Source organism: Lagopus muta, chromosome 1 (genome assembly GCF_023343835.1).
Source record: "Lagopus muta isolate bLagMut1 chromosome 1, bLagMut1 primary, whole genome shotgun sequence".
NCBI lineage: Eukaryota > Metazoa > Chordata > Aves > Galliformes > Phasianidae > Lagopus > Lagopus muta.
Genome location: NC_064433.1, coordinates 172660883 through 172681452, shown reverse-complemented (window position 1 = coordinate 172681452; position 20570 = coordinate 172660883). Strand labels below are relative to the sequence as shown.

The window sequence follows — 20570 nt, the reverse complement described above, 5'->3', positions numbered from 1 at the left end:
TGGGCTGGTACCTCTCAGATTCCTAAAGATTTTGCCTGAGACAAAAGAGAAATTTACCAAGAATAACCAACAGCTTTTGAGGCACTCTCACAACCCACAGGCTCGATAACTTATGTCCAAAATTAATATTCTAAGATCTAGATGCTCTGAAGATTAGAAATGTTTCACAAAATCCTGTGATAGAATAGCCTAAAACACAAACTTTTTATTTAATCTATACGGATTTGGAATGCACTACTGTTCCCTGACGAAGAGACATTTAAAGAAAGAAAACATAAGGCACTTCTATTGACGCACTCTTAATTTCTTCTTACATTCTAACTATTTATTGTCTGTTTTGTAGCAACAAGTTTCCCAGGACAACTTAAGTTTTTCACAACAGCAGAAGCGCTTTCTACAATAGTTGATCACTTCCTAATTTGCTTCCAAGAAAGTTTTAATATTGACTTCTAGGATCAACAAGACAATATTTTGATATCCACAAGTCTAGTGTGTCTCAAAAAGTATATTTTAAACAAATAGTTAAATTATATTTTCAGTATAAGACACTGGATAAAATATAAACTTCCTATATGTTTTTACATGGGCAAATTTCTTTATATCTTTTGATACAATAAATACAATGATTTATCTAAAATAAACCTTACTTTTCCAATTCTTCAGGATCAAATTTCCACCAAGTATCTGGCTCACGGAACTCCACTCTGTATCCCTTTTCTAGAGCCTGTAGCAAGCAAAGAAAAATGTTTTGTATGAGTAGTATTATATAAAATATGAACAGTAATAACTATAACAAGAAGTTCATGGGCCACTACAATAAACAAATGTAGTTAACTACACATTGTAGCACACTGAATTCTACTTGTCCCAAACCTGTCTTTCAGTCCAGGCTCAGCAGATTAGATCACATCTGTCCTAAAACCATTCTGGACTATCGCCATACCATTTCCTCACTGCATCAACAAGCAGTCTCCCTTCAGAAACCAAAGAAAGGAAGATGTTTCTGCACATAGCAGACCAGCTCATTGCATATGAAGGTAAATTCACAGAGCTGTAACAGATGGTATAATTTCAGAATAAAACCTACCACTTCCACATATGGTTTCATCTCCCATGCTTGAGTATTAGTGTTGTCTATTATAACTGGAGATTTTCCCTGCTCCATCGCCTGTTTGGCTGCAACAGAAGAAACTACATGTAAATAAGCAATTTTATATAATTCAAATACACACGCAAGAAAGTTTTTGCATTAATCTGGTCTGATTGAAACACACAGTTCTATGAAAAGTAGAGATGGAAATGTAAAGTAACATGAGCAAATAGGTAAGAGAAATGAAGCAAGGCACATAGAACCAAGGCAGTGGTGAATTGATACAAAGGGTTAAATGGGAATTGTTGAAACAATACGACAGAGCTGCTCCAAGTATGTGCCCTGTTGAGTGTTAAAGAGACTCCTGGCATGAAACCATATTCAGGCTCCAACTTCACCAGCAGCACATGATGCATTCATAACTGGGACCTATGGCTAGGTAGTGCACTTACTCAACAAAACATCATGAAATATGTAATATTTATACAAAGACATCCAAAATATTAGTGAGATCCATTAAAAAACCTGTAGAGGTTTAACTTGGCAAACAGCTAAACACTACATAGCCTTTCATTCACTCTCCCCAGTCCCAGTGGGACAGAGGAGAGAAATAAAAAAAAAAAACAAAAAACAACAGAACTCATAGGTTGAGATAAAAACCGTTTACTAAAACAAAGAGAGAAATAATAGTAATGACAATGATACATACATGCATATATTTACAAAACAAATGATGTGCAACACAGTAGCTCACTACCCACAACCAGTGTCAATGCCTCAGCAGCGCCTGCCTCCCCAGCCAGCTCCCATGGGTGTTATGGTTTCCTCACCCAATGCCATACGGTATGGAAGATCCCTTTGGCTGGTTTAGGTCAGCTGTTCTGGCTCTCCCCCCTCCCAGCTCCTTCTACCCCTCAGCCCCCTCACTGGCAGGACAGTATGAGAAGCTGAAAAACAGAAACACTCCTGGCTTGGTACAGCATTGCTCAGCAATAACTTGAACATCAGTGCGCAGCCAGCAGTTTTTCTCCTGAAGCCAAAACACAGCACCATACCATCCACTATGAGGAAAATCAACTCTGTTCTAGTTGCAACCAAGGCAAAATCTAACTCTGATCTTGAGATCAGGCACTCATTCCTCTAAATCCCTCATCCCCCACAGTCAGTCCGGAAAGCATTCTGTGAGGATTCCTAACTCTCATTACCAGGATTTGTCTCTGGAGGACAAAAAGGTATGCTTAAGAAAGGGGTTGTACAACATATCTAAAAAGCATGATTATGTCAACCAGCTTCTGCATAATGGTATACAGGAGACTTACCCAAGCAACTGAAAAACGCAAGTACTACAATCATATCAGCTTGACATCTACACCTACTTCAGAGAAACTAGGATAGCAATTAATCTATTCTCATCAGAAGTGCAGAAAGAACTCCTACAAAAGAGTACCTAGAGAGGGTACTGAAGTATCTCGCATTTGAGACAAATGTTCTACCTTAATTTTCATTGTTTTAATTTCCTTCACCTAGTGATTTGAAAAGGTCTCCACTGCCTTTCGTAGAAAGGGACACTACATTTATATCTTTAGAAAAGGACTACTTTGTGAATTAGGTTCTTTCTGCAGCCTGAAACTAAGCCAGAGGGAGAAGCAGATCTCTAATGTGTGACAGTACATCAGATTCATGCATTAGATGCCTCTAACAATAACTCTAAAGCATCTCACAATTAAAGTAAGACCTCTGTCAAACCATAAACCAAAGAATAATTATTTTGCTGTTTAAAGAAATCTCACAAAGATGAATTCCATTAAAAAAAAAAAATAATCAACTGCTCTGGTACTACAGATTAAAAAAAAAAAAAGATTAGCTTAAGATTAACTTTTATTTAGTTCTAAGCAGTATTAATGATCTGAGTTACAAACATGTCAAGAATTCCACATTTCAAAGACCTTGCAAGAAAAAGAGAAGAGTTTAGTCTGCCTTTCAGAACATATTAAAAGGGCACAAGAGATAAAAAATGCACCATGGCTGCAAAGTAAAACCCTGTACCTTCAGAAATGCATGATCCAAGGCTAGCTGCATAGTAATTACTGGACACATGTGTTACCATACTGAACTTCACACACGTGCTTGTGCACCACTTCCTCTCATAGTCTCCTACCTCTTTCAGCACACAGACTTGTTCTGGGATTGAGTTAGGGGTATGTATCACACCATCAGCATGACTCCAGCATTCTTCTTTTTTGAGATAATTGTAAGATAAATAATGGGTAAGCCAGGATGACTGCCCATTGGCAGATCCTTCATTAAGAAGGATTGTCTTCTGGTGAATGTTCCTGAACGTTCCAAATAGCCACTACTTTGCCTGATCTTCGTTTTCTAGCTGTCAGTTTTGAAAGTCACAGATATCATTTACAGAAGTGATATGAACTCATATGAAGACGGTGAAAATTGGAGTACGTGAAGTTCTATTACTACTACACTTCCCAAAGAATGCTCAAATTGCCAAGCCTGGCATCCAAGATAGCAAGTTATTTTAACAACTGTGCCTTAGGTTGCCAATAAAAAAAGTTCATAATGTAATACCACCAGTGCTGACATGGAACTTAAGATGATGAACTAGATGACAGAACTGAAATAACTGAAACTCAAAATAAGAATAGTGTTGTAAAAGTTTCCAAGAGAATTAATAATGTCTTGCTAAACTGAGTCAGAAACAGTATATATCAAATGAAAAGAGAGATCCACAGTGAGTACTGAGGATTATTCACTATAGATATACACACACACACACACACACACATCTGTTGTATATGTACTCATTCAACAAACACTGCTCAAGCTGTACATTGAATGAAGCAAGTATCCAAAGGAAGAAAAAAAAACAACTAAGTTATTGTTGAAAACTAGGGATTTATCCTGATGAAATCAACCCATAAAACAAGAAACTAAAGGAAAAGAGGCTGGGAAGTAACCACATAGATGGAAGGCAGAAAAAAAAAGATAAAGTATGTTCTATCAGAGCATTAAGAATCAGTGGAGAAAGCCATGAAAACTGAACAATATTTTGTTCTGGCTTCATTAACCTTGCACAAGTGACAGACTGATGTGATTCAGACTTCAGGATTTTTCCCTGAAAGATGGCATTCAGGACAGATTAATAAAGAATACAAAGATTAATAGAGCGAATAACCAATTTGCCAACGAAGGGCCAAAATTTACAAAAGCTTGTGAAGAAAGACTGTATTGAAGTCACAATGGCAAATTAATTCCAGCATTTGCTGTATTTGTGCACTTGATCCCCCAACCTACAAATTAAATGCAAACGTGCTTTGTTACCAAGGATAGGTAATTCACTGTCTTGTAAACATTCAAGAGTTTTAAATCCTGTTCACCTAAATCCCTCACACAGTCACTCAATCTGATCAGCTTTTCTGCTCCCCAGCCAACTCGTAACTTCCTCTGAAATACTGATAATGCTGCAATGCAATGTCAAAAGGGCTTCTTACAAGTTTTACAATTCCAATAACTGCTCAAAAAAACTCTTCACTGTTCACTTGTAACTTTTCCCCAGTGTATCATAAAATTTTTATTAGGGTGAGAATGGAAGAAAAGGGGAAAATATTTGCACCGTCCTGCAGACATCTTTTTCCTTGGGTTCTCAATAACTTTTGATGCAAAGGATTCATTCCTCTTGCAGGAAGCTTCTGTTTAATCTCACTCTGCAATGTCTTAATCTGCATGCAAAGGTTTGTCCTATCCTTGGAGTGAATCAAACATGTACAGAGATTCTTACAAAACTACTACAGAAAGGGCGAGAATCAGCCTGTTTCCCATCCTCCTTGGATGTACCTTGGGTACCTACTTCTCTACCAGTTAAACTCAGTCCTTAACTGCTAGGTGTAATTTGCTTTACGAAAGTGTTAACCCACAAAAGAAAACTGAAGTTTTCCTCAGAAAAACTCTTCCACAAATCTTGGACAAACCTCAGATCAGGCAAGACTCTGGAAAAAACAGGACACTGCTGACGCCAGCAAAAGATGTTCAATTCAGACACAAGGATATTAGTCTCAGATGTAACAAATCAGTAGATCAGAGCATACAGAAAAGATTTTGCCCTTAGAATTTGCACTTCTGCAATTTCAAAATCCAATACAAGTTTAAATACTGATTAAAATATAACATAAAGATACAAATACGTATACTCTGACAGTTTTATATACACACACTCCTACACTTCCACACACACATACATGCCTCATCTCATATATAGTATTAGCACATTACCACATGTTAGGCTTTACTTCTGTTTTCTAAATAGAAGAGTGTTTTAATAGAATTTCATTTCATTCAAACCTCTCTTCTGGTTCCAGTCATGGGCATCCCCCAGCTGAGCAGCATTGTATGTATATCCATCTTGTTGACGAAAGTAATCATCGGTGCTGAGTGCAACGCCATCACGGCTGTGATCGAGCAGAAAACTATTGAGAAAAGGGAAATGCAAAATATTACAGGATTTATTTTTCATATTAAACCCCCCAAAAAACAATAAAGCTAAAATAAATCAGTGCCCTACTTCTGAGATTCTTACAAAATCTGAAATATTTTGTATTGGAAAAACATAAGTATACTATTAATTTCAATTCAGATTAAAGCAGTGTTTTTCCCCCCTCTCTACTTCTATATTTGTTGTTTCTCCAACTTAGAAGTTTGTAGCCACCTACTTCATGGCTCTGCCACAATAGGTTCTGAGCACCTACTGGTCATTTATCATATTTGTTAACATTTGCCATATCAGTTCTTATCTGTAATTATCTCTAGGAACAGATCTGATCACAGGACCTGGATAAACTGAGAAATGAACTGGATGCTTAAATAGTTCTTCCTCTAAACAAGCATTCTTCTGCCCACTGTTCATGTTTCTTGCACATACAATATGCACTGAATAGGAACAGCAAAAGAAAACTTCTAATGTTTTCAGCAATTTCCATATTTTCAGGGAAAAATAGAGCATCACAATAAAAGTTCAGGATTGTGCTACTAACAAAAGTCAGACATAGAAATTCCTATTCCTCCAATATAGGATGCATACTCTTCTGTAATTCCATTTCTATGGAATTTCTGTCTTCTGCCCCAATCTGAGCCACACAATCTCACTCACACCCACCTTCTCTTCAGCAATGGCACTCCCTGCATCTACAAGTTACTCCGAAAAAAAAGTGACCCTTATTTCTTTTTTTTTTTTTTTTCCTGTGTCAATTTTTGGAAACTTTAGCATTTGTACTTACTCAAGTGAAGGCCCAACAAGATGACACAGGGAAAGTGATGAAAGAAGATCAATACAGACCTCCTCTAGTAGCAGCAGTGAGCTGCTGCAGGGGCAACCCCATCCTTTAGAACTGCAGTTCCAGTCACACAGGTGACAAGAAATTTAAGATACAGTTTTTAATTGCCATCATTCACACTTCAGGGTTAACAAGGCGATAGAAAAGCACGCGTTTTATTATCCCTGCATGTATTAAACTTCAAATCAGGAGAAAAACAATCGCTTCTTCAACCACTTAAATCACTTGATTAAAGTGGGTTAGCCTGGCTTCCTGAGGAAACGCCATTTTATGGTGACTTGCAGCAGGGCATGAGTTTGATGGGTGAAATGAAAGGGGAAGAAATGCTCGGATAAATCAAAACAGTTAGCAAATGAATAAAATGCAGAGATCCAAACTAGAATCCTAAAAAATTAGAAAGTAAAACGGATTGCAGTGTGAATTTTACATTTACCCAGTCTTTCAGGCCTGCCATTTTTAAGCAGCACAGATATACTAGAAGTTTATTTCATCTGTGGGTCAGAATAACCTAACGCTAAAAATTACAGCAGGAAGCCAGATGAAAACAGCTTCAACATAAAGAACAAAAGACACTGGGGGAATTCAACTCAGGCAAAAGGAAATCTCAGAAGTGGTTGTAAAGTATATTGTTAACAAGTTTTTTATCCGTTTTATAATATTTCACAATATTGGTAATGCTTCTGATTATTATATTAGTTACTGCAATGATTTAGATTAGTTATTGCAATGAGCGATGAAAGAATATTGCACAAATCCCTTAAACTTCTCTAGAATTCTCTATTTGCATTAGCATGAAATGCAACAGTTAAACCACTGAGAGGCATAACTGAGCCAGTTTTTGGAGTTAACTAAAATTCATGCTCAGTATTGCCCAAGAAATACCTGTGAATCAGGGAAACCAACGAGTGAAGTTGCAGGTGGGGTTAGCCTCCTCCCCCCCCGGTTGATCAGCAACATCAGAACTTCATACACGTGATCAAACCTACATTAATCCAACCCAGTGAGTAATCTCTATTCTGTCAAACTTTCAGGAAATCCCTGGAAATTGGTGCTTAAAGGAAAATCCTGTGAAATGGCGATAACTCTCCTTTCACTCAGATCTACAAGTCTGATCCCATGACTGTTCTTGCTTTCTATAGTATATTCCAATTTATAAAAACAGCCAGTCATTGCCACAGAGCATCTATATCCCACTGAGACTCTTGGATTCCACTGCCCAATGGCAACTGCAGCAACTACTCAGACTCAAAAATAGGCACTGTACCCAAAGGCTACAAGAAGAAAACTGCCCCAGCAGCATACATGATACACTGTTGCCGAGGTGCCAGGAACAGAGGAGAGCTGGCCAAATCCCAAACAACCCAAGGCAAGAAATGCATGTTAGCTCTAAATAGCTGCAGGGAGAGCTACTTAAGTTTAATTTCCACACAAGGAAGGTGCTGTGAATTGCCATGTCATCAACAATAGACCTTGCAGAGCTCATAGTTAAAGACTGAACGGCCCAACTTCACATTGGTTACAGATAGAGATTTGCATTAAAAACGCAGCTGGAAGAAAAATAAATCCAATTTTACATAACAACAATTTAAAAAATTAAAAACACTGTAGTATATTGTTTATATTCCTATATGTTTACTATCTTACAATTAAGTTGTTGGTTATTCTCGCCTTTAAAGCATGGAGATCTCTAACAACAAAAACAAAATTAATGGGGAACAGAAGGAACTACAAATAATGCATCTGTGAAGTAAATGGCCAAAGATGCCTCTGATCCATTTTTTCCTGTTTGTTCTTTCTCCCTATTCCAGGGTACAAGGTTACCTCAAAATAAAGACTCTCAGTGCTCTTTCAGAAAGCAGAGTATGATACAACAAAATTACAGCCACTTTGCTGGACATCAATCAGTATTTTTGTTTGAGTCTTCACCTTTTGTTAGGATGTGTATTTTACTGGTAGGAGAGCACAAATAAACAAAATGGCACCAGTAAGTCATACAGCATAAAAACCAGCATTCTCTTCTAATACCAATTCCTGTTTCACATAAAACACTTAACAGGAACACACATTTCCTAAGTTATCTTGCCAGGATTTCACACACGGCCCAATTTTCTTATTTTCAGTATTCTAATTTGCCAGCTAATAACGCTCCAAACAACTGGATCCAGCTTCTACACTCACTTCTTGTGTGCCAAATGCATGTGCATGTGTAACAGAGAATAAGAACCGCTCTCCTTAATAAAGGAGATAAGAACTAATAGCTGGGACCTGATTCTTCAACTGATGAATGAACACACAGCGATCAATGGGGCATTCATGCGTATTATCATTTTCAGAAACTGTTCAGAGTTCTGTAAAGTAATTCATTTACTCAAATTCCTCTGTATTTTCCAAGCCACAACAGTCCTTGCAATACGGAAACACTACAAGGGGTTAGGAATCTTGCAAACCCATAAACACAATTCATTCCTGAAATACTTCATTACTATTTCTCAATGCTCAGAACGTACCACAATTTATGAACCTATATAACCAGCTAGCAGATTTAATACTGTGAACTGTACAAGAATGAAACTGAAACTACATAACTGCAGAGGCAGATTGACTCCCAAAGATGACAGGGCAACAGAATCCTTACCCCAAATACAACACACACACCATCTTCAAGTAATGAGCTAATGAACTAGAGCTTCAAATAAGATGCCAATGTTCAGAGCCTGTTCCATAACTTTGGCATGAAGTCATAAAACAACACTTTCAAAGTCTAACAATCATCTCTTTTGGAAGCTGTGCTATTTCAACTTGTAAAATCTCAAAACATCAACTTCACGTGGAATAATTTACGCACTTCTAAGATGTATTTGGAAATAAAATTTATCCTAGGCTCATAAAACAATAAAGCTCACCTATGCAAAGAATGAATCTAACCTCACAAAGAGGTGATTCCACTGCTGTGAGGTGAGAAAGGAAAAACAATGAAGATAACTCTCTAACAGGAAAGTCAAACTGCAGATCAGTAGCATCGGTATGTGCACGTGTGACACAAGTTGCAGTAATAACCAACCACTGCAAACCAGCTCCTCTTCATCCAATTACAGGACATTCCCTGCAATAGAACATTCGCCTCCAAGTCTAACAGCACAGTGACACTGAAGCAGATAGAAAAATCACAGCAGCTCACTTAGGTTTTCTTTTAGATAATCTAGTTGATCTAATGCAAGTTATCATTTCTACACACAAAACTCATCTGGAAGTTCAAGTGCTCATATTAACTAGACAGCAAACTAATACATGTTTTTTCCAGCATGGACATACCCACATGCACCCATGCACCAGCTTTAAATCCAGTTCTTCAAAACAGTTCCACGCTCTGCACGTCAGTCAGCCTACCTTGATAAATAACTTTACAGTTAAGATATCTTAGAATCTAATAAATTATTTAAAATATCTAATTTATCATACAAACAAGGAAAAAACAGACTGTAACTAAACAGTTTTCAAAAATCTGCAGTACTACTAAGCTATTTAAATAGTACTTGTAAATGATTCAATAATCAATGTAAATGATTTGAATAGACAAGGCAGAATGGCTTTAAACTGAGACAGGGGAGGTTTAGGTTAGGTATTAGGAGGAAGTTTTTCCATCCAGAGGGTGGTGAGGCACTGGAACAGGTTGCCCAAGGAGGCTGTGGATGCCCCATCCCTGGAGGCATTCAAGGCCAGGCTGGATGTGGCTCTGGGCAGCCTGGTCTGCTGGTTGGTGACCCTGCACATAGCAGGGGGTTGAAACTAAATGATCATTGTGGTCCTTTTGAACCCAGGCCATTCGATGATTCTGTGATGTTGTTACAACTATTACAGGCAGCATTTTTAAAGAAACACAGAATTAGAAACAATAGCACAAAAATATTTCTACACCCAGCTGTAAATACTTATTTAACCCATCCACAGCTGTAAATGCTTACTTAACCCATCCACTCACAAGATCCAGAAGCTCTTCACTCCAGCAGCAGTATTCTCTTTCTGGAATACTCTCTTATATTGCCTAACAACAGATTTAATTTCAAACGTACATTGTCAATGATGCCAATATTTGTTGTTTCAACCCTATGAAGCTAATTTTACACAAATTCACATTGATCTATTTATAGAGGAATGGAAAATTGGAATTGCTGCCAAGTTTATTTGCAAAATATCCTAAAAAATCAAAGTCTTCTTTTAAATCTTTTTCCCATGGCATTTACATTCTTAAGATCACATTACTAACTACTTAAAATTACAGCACATTTTTGCTACTTGGACTAAAGATACCATCACTATGTACCCACCTGGGCAAATGGTATAGAACGTTGCTAACTAAACTACAAAATCACTTCCAAAGCAAAGGAAACAAAGCATTTTCCAAGCTTTTCTCTGAAGTGCTTTGGATTGAGGGAGCATTATCTGGCCAAGTACGTTATCTGCTTTTCTTCTACCTATTTTTTTTCCTCCCGAATTCATCAAAGTTGCAGGACTTTAAGACATCAAGTGCACAGAAAACAGAAGTAAAAAGCACTTGGTTTTGTACAAAGCAGAGCAGAAAAAGCAAAGATTCCCACTGCAATAACTCTATTCCTTCTGCAGGAATAGAGCACTTCTGCAGTTGAAGCAATCTGGATTAGCACCAACCAATGCAGTGCATTATGAGAATGCACTTCTCCCAGCACAACATTAAGAACAGCAAGAGAAGGAAGAAAACTGGCCTAAAATGGGAAGGACTTAGGAAGCATAGTGGTACAAACTGCAATAAGCAACTCACAGCTGTCACCAGAAGAAACAGGGGCAAGGCAAAAGAGTGAAGCACAACAAAGAAATCAGTACAATTAACCTGGGAATGAGACCACACCAGCAGCTGACAAAGGGACAAGGTAATCCTAAGAAGAAAAGTGAGAAAGACTGAACCAAGAAATCCACTTAGAATTTTAGGGCAGAAGCAGAGATCTTATACTGCAACTGCCTACACATGTAATAATGCATGTAATAAATCAGTGAGATCACGAGAGGTCTCCAGTGACCAGGAAAAGGTTAATGCTATGCCCATATTTGAGGTTAGGAAAGACAAGGGAACTGGGCTGCTCAACCTCACCTAACATCAGCTTCCAGAGAAATCATAGTGCTCTCTGTTGGAATCTACTTCCAAACATCTGAAGGAAATTAAGGTCGTTACAAAAAGTCAAGGTAGATTTACAACAGACAAATCACACTTCAGTGGCCAGGCCAGACTGTACTATGTGATGAAACTACTGGCTTTGTGGATGAGGCCGAGCAATGAATGCAATATCCTTTGAATGTATTAAGGCTTCTGACATTTCCAGTCAGTACGTGCAGAGTAGCAGGACAGACAGTGAAATCAAGTCTTTGGGCATCTTCACCATTAACCTGGATCATGAGGCAGAACTTAAAGCTGACACCACACTGGTAGCAAAGACAGAAGTACCTAACATTAGGGCTCAGTGTCCTGGAGGATACAGAGAAATCTGAGCACTGGGCTAAGTGAGGTTCAACATGGAAAAGTGCCGAGCTCTCCATCTGGTGCAAAAAGAACCTATGCATTAGTACAGAATAGAAAGTAACTGGTTGAGCAGCCCAACTGAAAAGATGTAAAAATGTAGCATCTTCAAACTGAAGATGGAATCAATGGTGCAATCTCATTAAAAGAAGAACAAATGCCATTTTTTATTAGGGAAAAAGTGGTCAATGGAGAAAAAACAGTGGATCGACGGAAGATCCCCCCTCTGCCTCTTGCTTATCAGTTCTAAAACACTGTGTTCAGTTCGGGGCTTCCTAGTTCAAAAGGCACTTGGAAAAACATGAAAGAGCTGAGCAGATGGCATATAACCTACAGGCACCAGAGAAGCTTTGAGTACACTAATGGAAGTTCTCAAGACAAAAGTATGACTGATCCGATCCAATGATGGTGACAGTCCAAGCAGAAGGATGTACTAGGTGACCTCCCGAAGACCCTTCCAAGAAACATGCCTTTGATTCAAGCATGTGGGATGACAAAGTCAAAACAAAACACAGACTTCATTATAAGAGTAAGAACAGACGTGTCAAGTTGGGGAGCAGGAGGAAACGTGTCTGTATTTACAAATCCACAGTTTGCACAAAAATGCAGACTGGAATTCAAGATTCCTGAGTCTCACTACTGCTTTGCTGTCATTATAGACTTGGGAAACTTGCAAGATGCAACTAATTCCTTCCATTCCTGATCCATAAAGATACATCAGCTTCATCTATACAGTGATTTTGCTAGCACAAGCAGCAGAGGTTTAAAGTTCCTAAAGATGCCCATCTACCAAGATACCATGGGTACTAATGACACCACAAGGCTATGGTGTCATTTGTTGTCCTAGTCTGCACTACAGATGCTATGTAATTCTGGTTTTTAGTTTCTTCCCCCAGCACATTCCACCCCTTAGGTATATGAGACCCTGGAATACGATTTTGCAGCAATTAACAATTAAAACCAAGCTCTGAACATACAAAATTGCATACAGCAATTACAATACAATGACAAACAAGTCCCACACAGTTCAAATTCTGCACCCAAATTCAGTGACTATGATTGACTTTGATCTTACAGCACCCATTTCCCCATCTGTTAAATGCAATCAGTAATTCATCTGACAAGAAGGAGATGAAAAAGCATCAATACAGATTCATAAAAAACAATATATAGGATTTTTCAGCTAACGTGACTGTCATACTTGGAGAAAGACTGAAAGGCCATCCATCATGCAAAGTATGGAAAAGATAATGTTAAATAGTCTCATATTTAAAACTACCCAGTTTCTGCACCGAACAAAGCAATATTTTTCCACTTCAATTATTTTCTATGTTACTTTCATATACTTAAGAATCTACTGTAATAATACTCACATATTAACACTCAGCTTCAAAAATATAGGTTTGCAGAACAGAACAATCAGTAACTAGAAAATGTGAGTTAAAGTCATACAAATATGTTAGAAGTTTCTAGTAGATACTCGTCTATGATACAGCCCCCTACATACTGGGGGAAAAAAAAAATCAAAACCCACAGACAGTAAGGTTGCTCCTCTGTACAAAAACAAACAACAAGGAAGAATATAATCACAGTATCTATTTAATAGTCTGCTAACATACAAGGGAATATAACCACAAAGGATGGCCTGTTTGTCACATGCAGTTTCTGGATGAAGCTCAATCACTAAATACTAACAAAGTAACTTCTTCTGTGTGCAAAAGAAATGTGTTTTCATTTACTACAGACAGTGGTTTTGTTCTTTATCAACCTATGCACTTTCTACAGTAAGCAAAAAGAAGGTGAAAATCCAAGCTAGAGTTTGTGCTTGGCTTTAACTCTGTTGGAAACTTCAACAAGCACATGTCTAAGTGAAAATGACATTTTTCTTGTGTGTTCACAAATTAAAAAAACGTACAGACATTCGTATGAAAAACACAAATGAGATTACACTGTTTCACCAGTACACTGAAAAGGATTACACTTCCAGAGAAGCAAAATTCTTCTAATGGTCTTTGAAGATTTTTGCACAGCCATAAAAAGCTACTACTCCTGCTGGATTATACCAAAGACTTCTTTCTAAATGAAGAAATTTGATAATAAAAGGGGCAGACCATCACATACTAGTGCATATGAGAACTTCAGAATAGAAGTCACAGAACATTTCAAAATTAACAAAAAACAGCTTCTGTTCATCAAAATTCATACTAATGTCAACAAAAACCAAACCATGTGATTCTAATATGACTGCATTTTAATAGCCTAATTTACAAATATCAAATTTTGCCAAGTGCTTGCTGATAAGCTTTTCAAAAATCCTTTTTTTTTTTTTTTTTTTTAATCTGAGTAAGCCTCCCAACTTTTAAGCCTTCACTTAGAATCACAGAATGGGTTGAAAAGGACCTCAAAGATCATCGAGTTTCAACCCCCTGCTATGTGCAGGGTCACCAACCAGCAGACCAGGCTGCCCAGAGCCACATCCAGCCTGGCCTTGAATGCCTCCAGGGATGGGGCATCCACAGCCTCCTTGGGCAACCTGTTCCAGTGCATCACCACCCTCTGGGTGAAAAACTTCCTCCTAATATCTAACCTAAACCTCCCGTCTCAGTGCAAAACCACTCCCCCCTGTCCTGTCACTTACCGAGATAGAGTTGATTTCCCCGACCCAGGTAGGCCTCTTAAGATAAGGAGCACTTTCCGTGAACAATCAAACCTCTCCTCAGGTAGGAAAGAAAATCTACGCATTCCTTCTGCACTGTAAGTTTTTGGTTCCTCCCAATACTCTTTTCTGGTTTCACAGAAACCATTACTTTGGAGTCCACTCTGGTGATTATTTCCATTTCTAAAGACCTGAGTATTTTGGAAATCAGTATGACCAACATTGTAGCTACTCTGATCGCGCACTGCACCATGACAGTTGATATCCCCATCTTCATGGTAACCATAGTAATTTTCATAAGAAAGTTCATCATTCTGAGAAGGAAAAGCATCTGTTTTTTGCTGTGTGGAATTAAATATCTGAAAATGTGCCTGATGGGTCAGTCTAGGAGGAGGAGGCCCCTGAGGTACTATGAAAGACTCCCTTGGTTGCCAGGCAGGTCTGAATTCAGGCACTGAATAATTAGACTCTATTTGTCCATTAAGGGCATTTTCAGTTTTCCAGCCACTTGTTTCCATGACAAACTGTTGCTCACTGCTTATTTTCTGACTTCCCTGTTCCCCAAAGAAATATTGTCCATTCTTGTAAAATGACTGTGGGCTGTCCAACAATACATGTTGATAATCCTCTTGTGATGTTTGACCGCAATTATACACAGAATATTGTTCCTGAGAAGTTTCAGTTTCTTTTTCCTGAAGCAGATTTAAATTTTCACTTTCCAGCTGGTGAATTTCTTTGTAGAACTGGTCCAGTTCATCATCCATTCCTGATACAGCAGAAGAAATGGCTGGCACCTTCTCTGTCTCAGTTCCTTCAGTTCTGTTTTCATGTGTGCCATCTCCCACACTGCTTTGACACTCATCACAGCTCCCAGACTGGTCCTGTGTATTACGCTCAGCAGGCTTGTAAATCGGTCCAATAAACTCTTTGCTTGTAATAAACTCTTCATCTGACTCATTTCTATTTATTGAGAATGCTATGCAACTATTTTTAGTATTATCTTCATTGACATCATTCGCAGTAAGAGGATCTTCCTTTCCTTCATCCTCAGTGTCATTTATTGATACAAATGGAGGATTTATGTTCTGCACAATCACAGAATCAACTGTTTGATGAAACTCTAGATTACCTTCTGGAAGCACTTCATTCACTGCTCCAAAGACATTCATAGGTATTTTCTCTTGCTTCTGCACTTCATTATCCCCTTCATTATCTGAAACACACACTGGTATCAAATCATTGGAGGTTCTGTCAGGGTCCCCTTCTTCTTGAGTGCCTTGGTTGCCACAATCAGAGAGGTTCTCAAATGCCCCTTCCGTTGACTTCATCTTTTTAGAACACGGTTCAGTTGTGATTTCATCCTGACACTCCAACAGCCTTACTCTACTTTCAGCATGAAGCATCTTTGGAAAAAAAGACCAATACATTATCAACACAAACAATTTTAAAGCAAAGTAAAAAAAAAAAAAAAAAAAAAAAAAAGTCAAGTTACTGAGGCCTATGATGTGCTTCTTGAGAATCTCCACTATCACAACTGAATGTGAAGCAAGCACTGAGAAGAAGAAAAGCAGGCAATACCTACTGGAAGTCTTGTTTAGTAGCATGGCAATTTTGTTTAAACATCTCTATATATGAGAAACACATTACACAGTCTTGCAGTCATGTTTTGTATCTTAATTTACAAATCAGTCTTTCTTCATATGAATTTTATGTTTGAAAAATAAGTTAAATCAACAACTTCTGTTCTCCACTTACCTTTGTTAATCTGCCAAGCATTTCAGATCTCTATGATAGGATTAACATGTGCCAAATTTCAAAGCACAAACTAATGCCTAACATCACTACTAAGACGACCGACAAAAATGCAAATACTTCAGACACTGGGATTATTTTCTGCGACAGGAACTCAGCTAATTCATTTTACACCAATAAAACAGATATCAGATGGCATCTCTAACTTGGTACTGGTTAAATAAGGCTTAAAATTCAGTTTACAATCTGACATTATGTTTCTAGTTATGGAACAACTAAAGACCTTCATTAGGTATCAAAACCACGCAGCTGCATACTTTCAAAGTAAACTGAAAGGTAATCTGAGCACTAAATGAACTACAATCTAAGAATGGGGCAGTAAGTTCCAGAATGACAGACAGCTAGAGCAAGAGCAGTTAAAAACACAAAGTCAGATAGTTCTGATCAGTGTGACATGCAGTCATGCCATTGCCCCATCCATTATCCATAGTTTGATTTTCCTTAGCACTCTAAAAGTCTGTATGTAACGCAGTGAAAAGCAAGTCATCATAAATTAAGTGCCAAGTGGTATATTTAGCAAGCCCTCCAGCATACCAAACACAGTATTAAATGAGAAAGTATTTATCCTACCAGAGGATTTATTCTCCTACTCTCTGTCAACTGTGGAATATTTCATCCTTCTAAGAGTTAATATTGATCAAATGTTACATGCTCATCATCTCCAACAAAAACCAACTTTTTCCTTCCTTCGCTCTGCCTGAAAAGGATCTGTAGATAACATCAAAGGAAGATTCGTAAGTAATATTCTTCATTTCAACTTTATGTGTAAAACTTGACAGGTGTTTATCAGGACACTTTCTCACCTACTGTAAAAAGTGAAAAAGAGAGTCAGAAAATGCTTAAGCCAAGGAGATTTTACTGTTTCTATTTCATTTTGATAACTGGAAGATAGCAGTACTGCCATATGGTGGAAAAACATAGCCACGCATGACAATATTCCTTGGTATTACTGGGTTGCTGCTCTGGATACCACTCTCTCCATCTCTCAAGACTCGCACATTGCTTCTCACACATCTCCTTCTTTTCAGTTCCCCCTTTTTACAAATTGGAAAGCAAGTATAATATATGCCTATATCCCCCAACTACTCAAAAATGTTACTTTATCTCTACACAGAAACACTGCAACCTGCTCTAGGAGACCTGCTTTAGTGTGGGCATTGGACTCAATCATCTCCAGAGGTTCCTTCCAATCCCTACAATTCTGTGATACAGTGAAAAGTTGCTTTACTCTCGTTTCTATTCTCATCTCACTTGTGGAATGGGGCTTAAGCAAGGCATGCACATATTCTTATGTGAAATGAAAGTAAAGGAGCATGTGAGCTACCTGCTGCATGAGAATTTCTCTCATGATGGAGGCTGCTGTGTGACTGTCCCACACAAGAAATACTCCTTCTTTCTAATCTTCAGCAGGCGTGCTCAGATAACATTAGGGAGAGATAAACTGCACGTAAAAAACATTTCCACCTGCACGGTCAGAGCATGTACATACTGAGAAAGTGCAATCTACCTTACAGTCTTGCCTTTCGAAGGAGACAAAATAGAACCACAGAATATCCTGAATCGGAAGGGCCCCACAAGGACCGCTGAGTCCAACTCCCGGCTCCACACAGGAACACCCCAAAACCAGGCCATATATCCGAGAGCACCGTCCAAACACTGCCTGAACTCCAGCAGCTTAAGGTCGTGATCTCTGCCCTGGGAAGCCTGATAGCTCCGTGGCACTGAAGATACGGTTGGAAGCACCGAACCCGAGCTGCACACACGATCCACTTGGCAGTGCTTACAACGCCATGTCATCACTTCGACCTGCCAAACGCCTCCAGCAAGTAACCGACGGCCTTAAGCTCCACGTCTACAATAAATTCACTAACGCAAAAAAAGAGGGCGCATGTGGCAGAGGCTGAAGATTAAGCGAAGGCCCGGATCTGCCCGTTCGGGCACGGAGGAGGCAGCGCTCCGAGCCCTTCTCGCTCACGGACGCACCGCACGGCCGGGCCGGGAGCAGCAGCGCTCGAGAGGCGTGGGGTACCGCCCGCCAGCCGCCACCTTCCCCCATCCCCAGCCAGCCTCCTGGCACCCGCGCCCACCTCCCCCCACTGACCCCTCGCTCCCCCTCACCCACATACGGATGAGGAAACCAACCTCAAGACACGAGCGCCCGCCAGCCCGTCCTCCGCCGTCCCGGCGAGCGACGCACCCCCGGCCGGCGGTGGGGGAGGGGAGCGGAGGGCAATCCCTCACTCTCAAAATGGCGCCGGCTCCGCCTCCCCTGCTCTCCTCACCGCGGCTCGCTCTGGGACTCGTAGTTGCGCCCCGCAGGGCACAGGCACAGGACTACATCTCACAGAATGCCCTCGGTGGCGGGGGGGTGGGCCGTCGCCCAGCGGGCGGTGAGCGGGCAGTTAGTGTTGCGGGCGGGATTCGGGCCGCTCTCGGTGAAAGGCGGCTCTTGTCCGAGGTGCGCCCGGAGCCCCGGCGTGAGGGTAGGGGCGGTGCTCCGGGTCGGTTGCTGTGTGCTGGTGGAGTGATGTGGGGTTGTCTGTGTGCACCCCGTTCCTTCCCCCTGGGGGAGAATTCTCAAAGCCAGCCCGGGTCAGTGGATTTTAGGTATTCTCAGCCTTGGCTGCACTGCCCAAAAATGGGCAAGTTTGTATTGATATCGAAACATTTGGTGTTTATTCCTAGAAAAAGAAAAAAAAAAAGAAAACAAAAAAAAGTCAGCTGCTGTAAGCATAGAACAAAACTCCTGAATGCTAAAATCATAGCCTCAGTGCTGCAGTAGTTGTGTAGGTATTGCCCACGTGCTACCAGACCTGGGAAACATGCGTGCAGCTTCTTCTAAGGAAGAGGGGTGGCAGAGCCTTTTCCCACCATTCCTGACTGGAAAAGCAGTGTGTGAATTCCTGTGGAACTCAGGAGCAGCGCAGTGCTTGGTGGTGGTCTTTCTTGTGTCACTGGGGCCTGAGTTTTGTTCCATATTTTGGACAAAAGAGTCAAGTGGACAAATTCTGCTGCGATTTTGAATTAAAGAGAAATTCAGAAGGATCTGGTCATTTCTACTGTGGGGAGTTCTTTCAGGAAGGGAAATAGGAAAAAAGAGAAAAAACTGACCTTTGTTTCTAAAAGAAAAATGGCTAGGTACAGCATATACGAAGGAGTGTGTTACTGTGGTTAGGTGGACTAGTTCTAACTCAAATATTTTTGGAAATAAAAGGACCTGAATTGCTTTATTCTATGCTTTGTATGAGATTATCTAAAAAATAATGAGTAGTCCTTAAGTTTATTGTTCAAAAAGATTTTGTGACCAAGATGATTGATTTCTTAGAGGAGTCTTGATTGCATAATCCTAAGGAAAAGATCTATTTCCTATCTAAAATAATAGCTATGGGCTTCTCTATGCAAGCTAAATCACAAAAGAACATGAGAAAATTGTGAGTTAACCATTTACACAGAATGAGTGTCCTCTGGCCTTTTGAAGATAGTGCCTGTAGATCAAAGCTCTCAAGCACTTCATGGTGTGTATCTAGTGATTGTCTCAGATGTATTTCATTTGGGGAATTCTCCCAGTACTCATGTATACAATTAAATAAGCCACGCATTGCAACTGACAATATCAGGTATTTTTTTTTTTACTTCACCGGGTGTAATAAAATGTTTCCCTGATGATATTACAGCTGCTACAGGTATCACCCACCTGGATGCTTTCCTGTGCAACCTACTGTAGGGAAGCTGCTTTAGTGGGAAGTTGAACTTTGTCATTTCCAGAAATCCCTTCCAACCCCTACACCTCTGTGATTCTGTGATTTCATAGGGAAGATGTTATACCTATATCAGACAAAGCTACAGATGATTCTCCTAGGATTCTGAGGTACTCTAGATTGTTAAAGAAGTTCCATCAAGAATATCAGCAGGATAAGCTGATAGGGGGTTAAAAGTAGAGTGAAAGTACCTGACTTGTTCAGGACTAGTCAGAAATTCCTTGACATCTATGCCAACACCTCAGTACTACTTGATGAAATGTTGTCTTTAATTGATCTAACAGAAGAGTGAAAAGGAAAAATTCCACTTTGTGTAATCATTATTGCCATAATGTTTAAAGACTCGTAAGCTTGGGTTGATTTGAAT

The 20570-nt window shown here is 39.5% G+C and overlaps 1 protein-coding gene across 10 annotated transcripts in view; it reads right to left on the bottom strand.

The window, feature by feature from the left end:
* N4BP2L2 (NEDD4 binding protein 2 like 2) overlaps positions 1-18881 on the bottom strand; it is a 44398-nt gene extending 25517 nt beyond the window's left edge. For 3 of the 10 annotated variants that reach the window (XM_048934602.1, XM_048934606.1, XM_048934603.1), the window contains exons 1-5: positions 18588-18864; positions 14616-16036; positions 5444-5568; positions 1088-1176; positions 648-724 (exon numbers count right to left, since the gene is read on the bottom strand). In XM_048934602.1, the coding sequence (XP_048790559.1) occupies positions 648-724; positions 1088-1176; positions 5444-5568; positions 14616-16036 (1712 nt within the window). In that variant the 5' untranslated portion in view covers positions 18588-18864. Of the gene's footprint in view, positions 1-647; positions 725-1087; positions 1177-5443; positions 5569-14615; positions 16037-17015; positions 17154-18587 lie in introns of all 10 variants that reach the window. The other 7 variants (XR_007374727.1, XM_048934601.1, XR_007374726.1 and 4 more) reach the window with 6 other exon arrangements.
* Positions 18882-20570: the final 1689 nt, after the last annotated feature.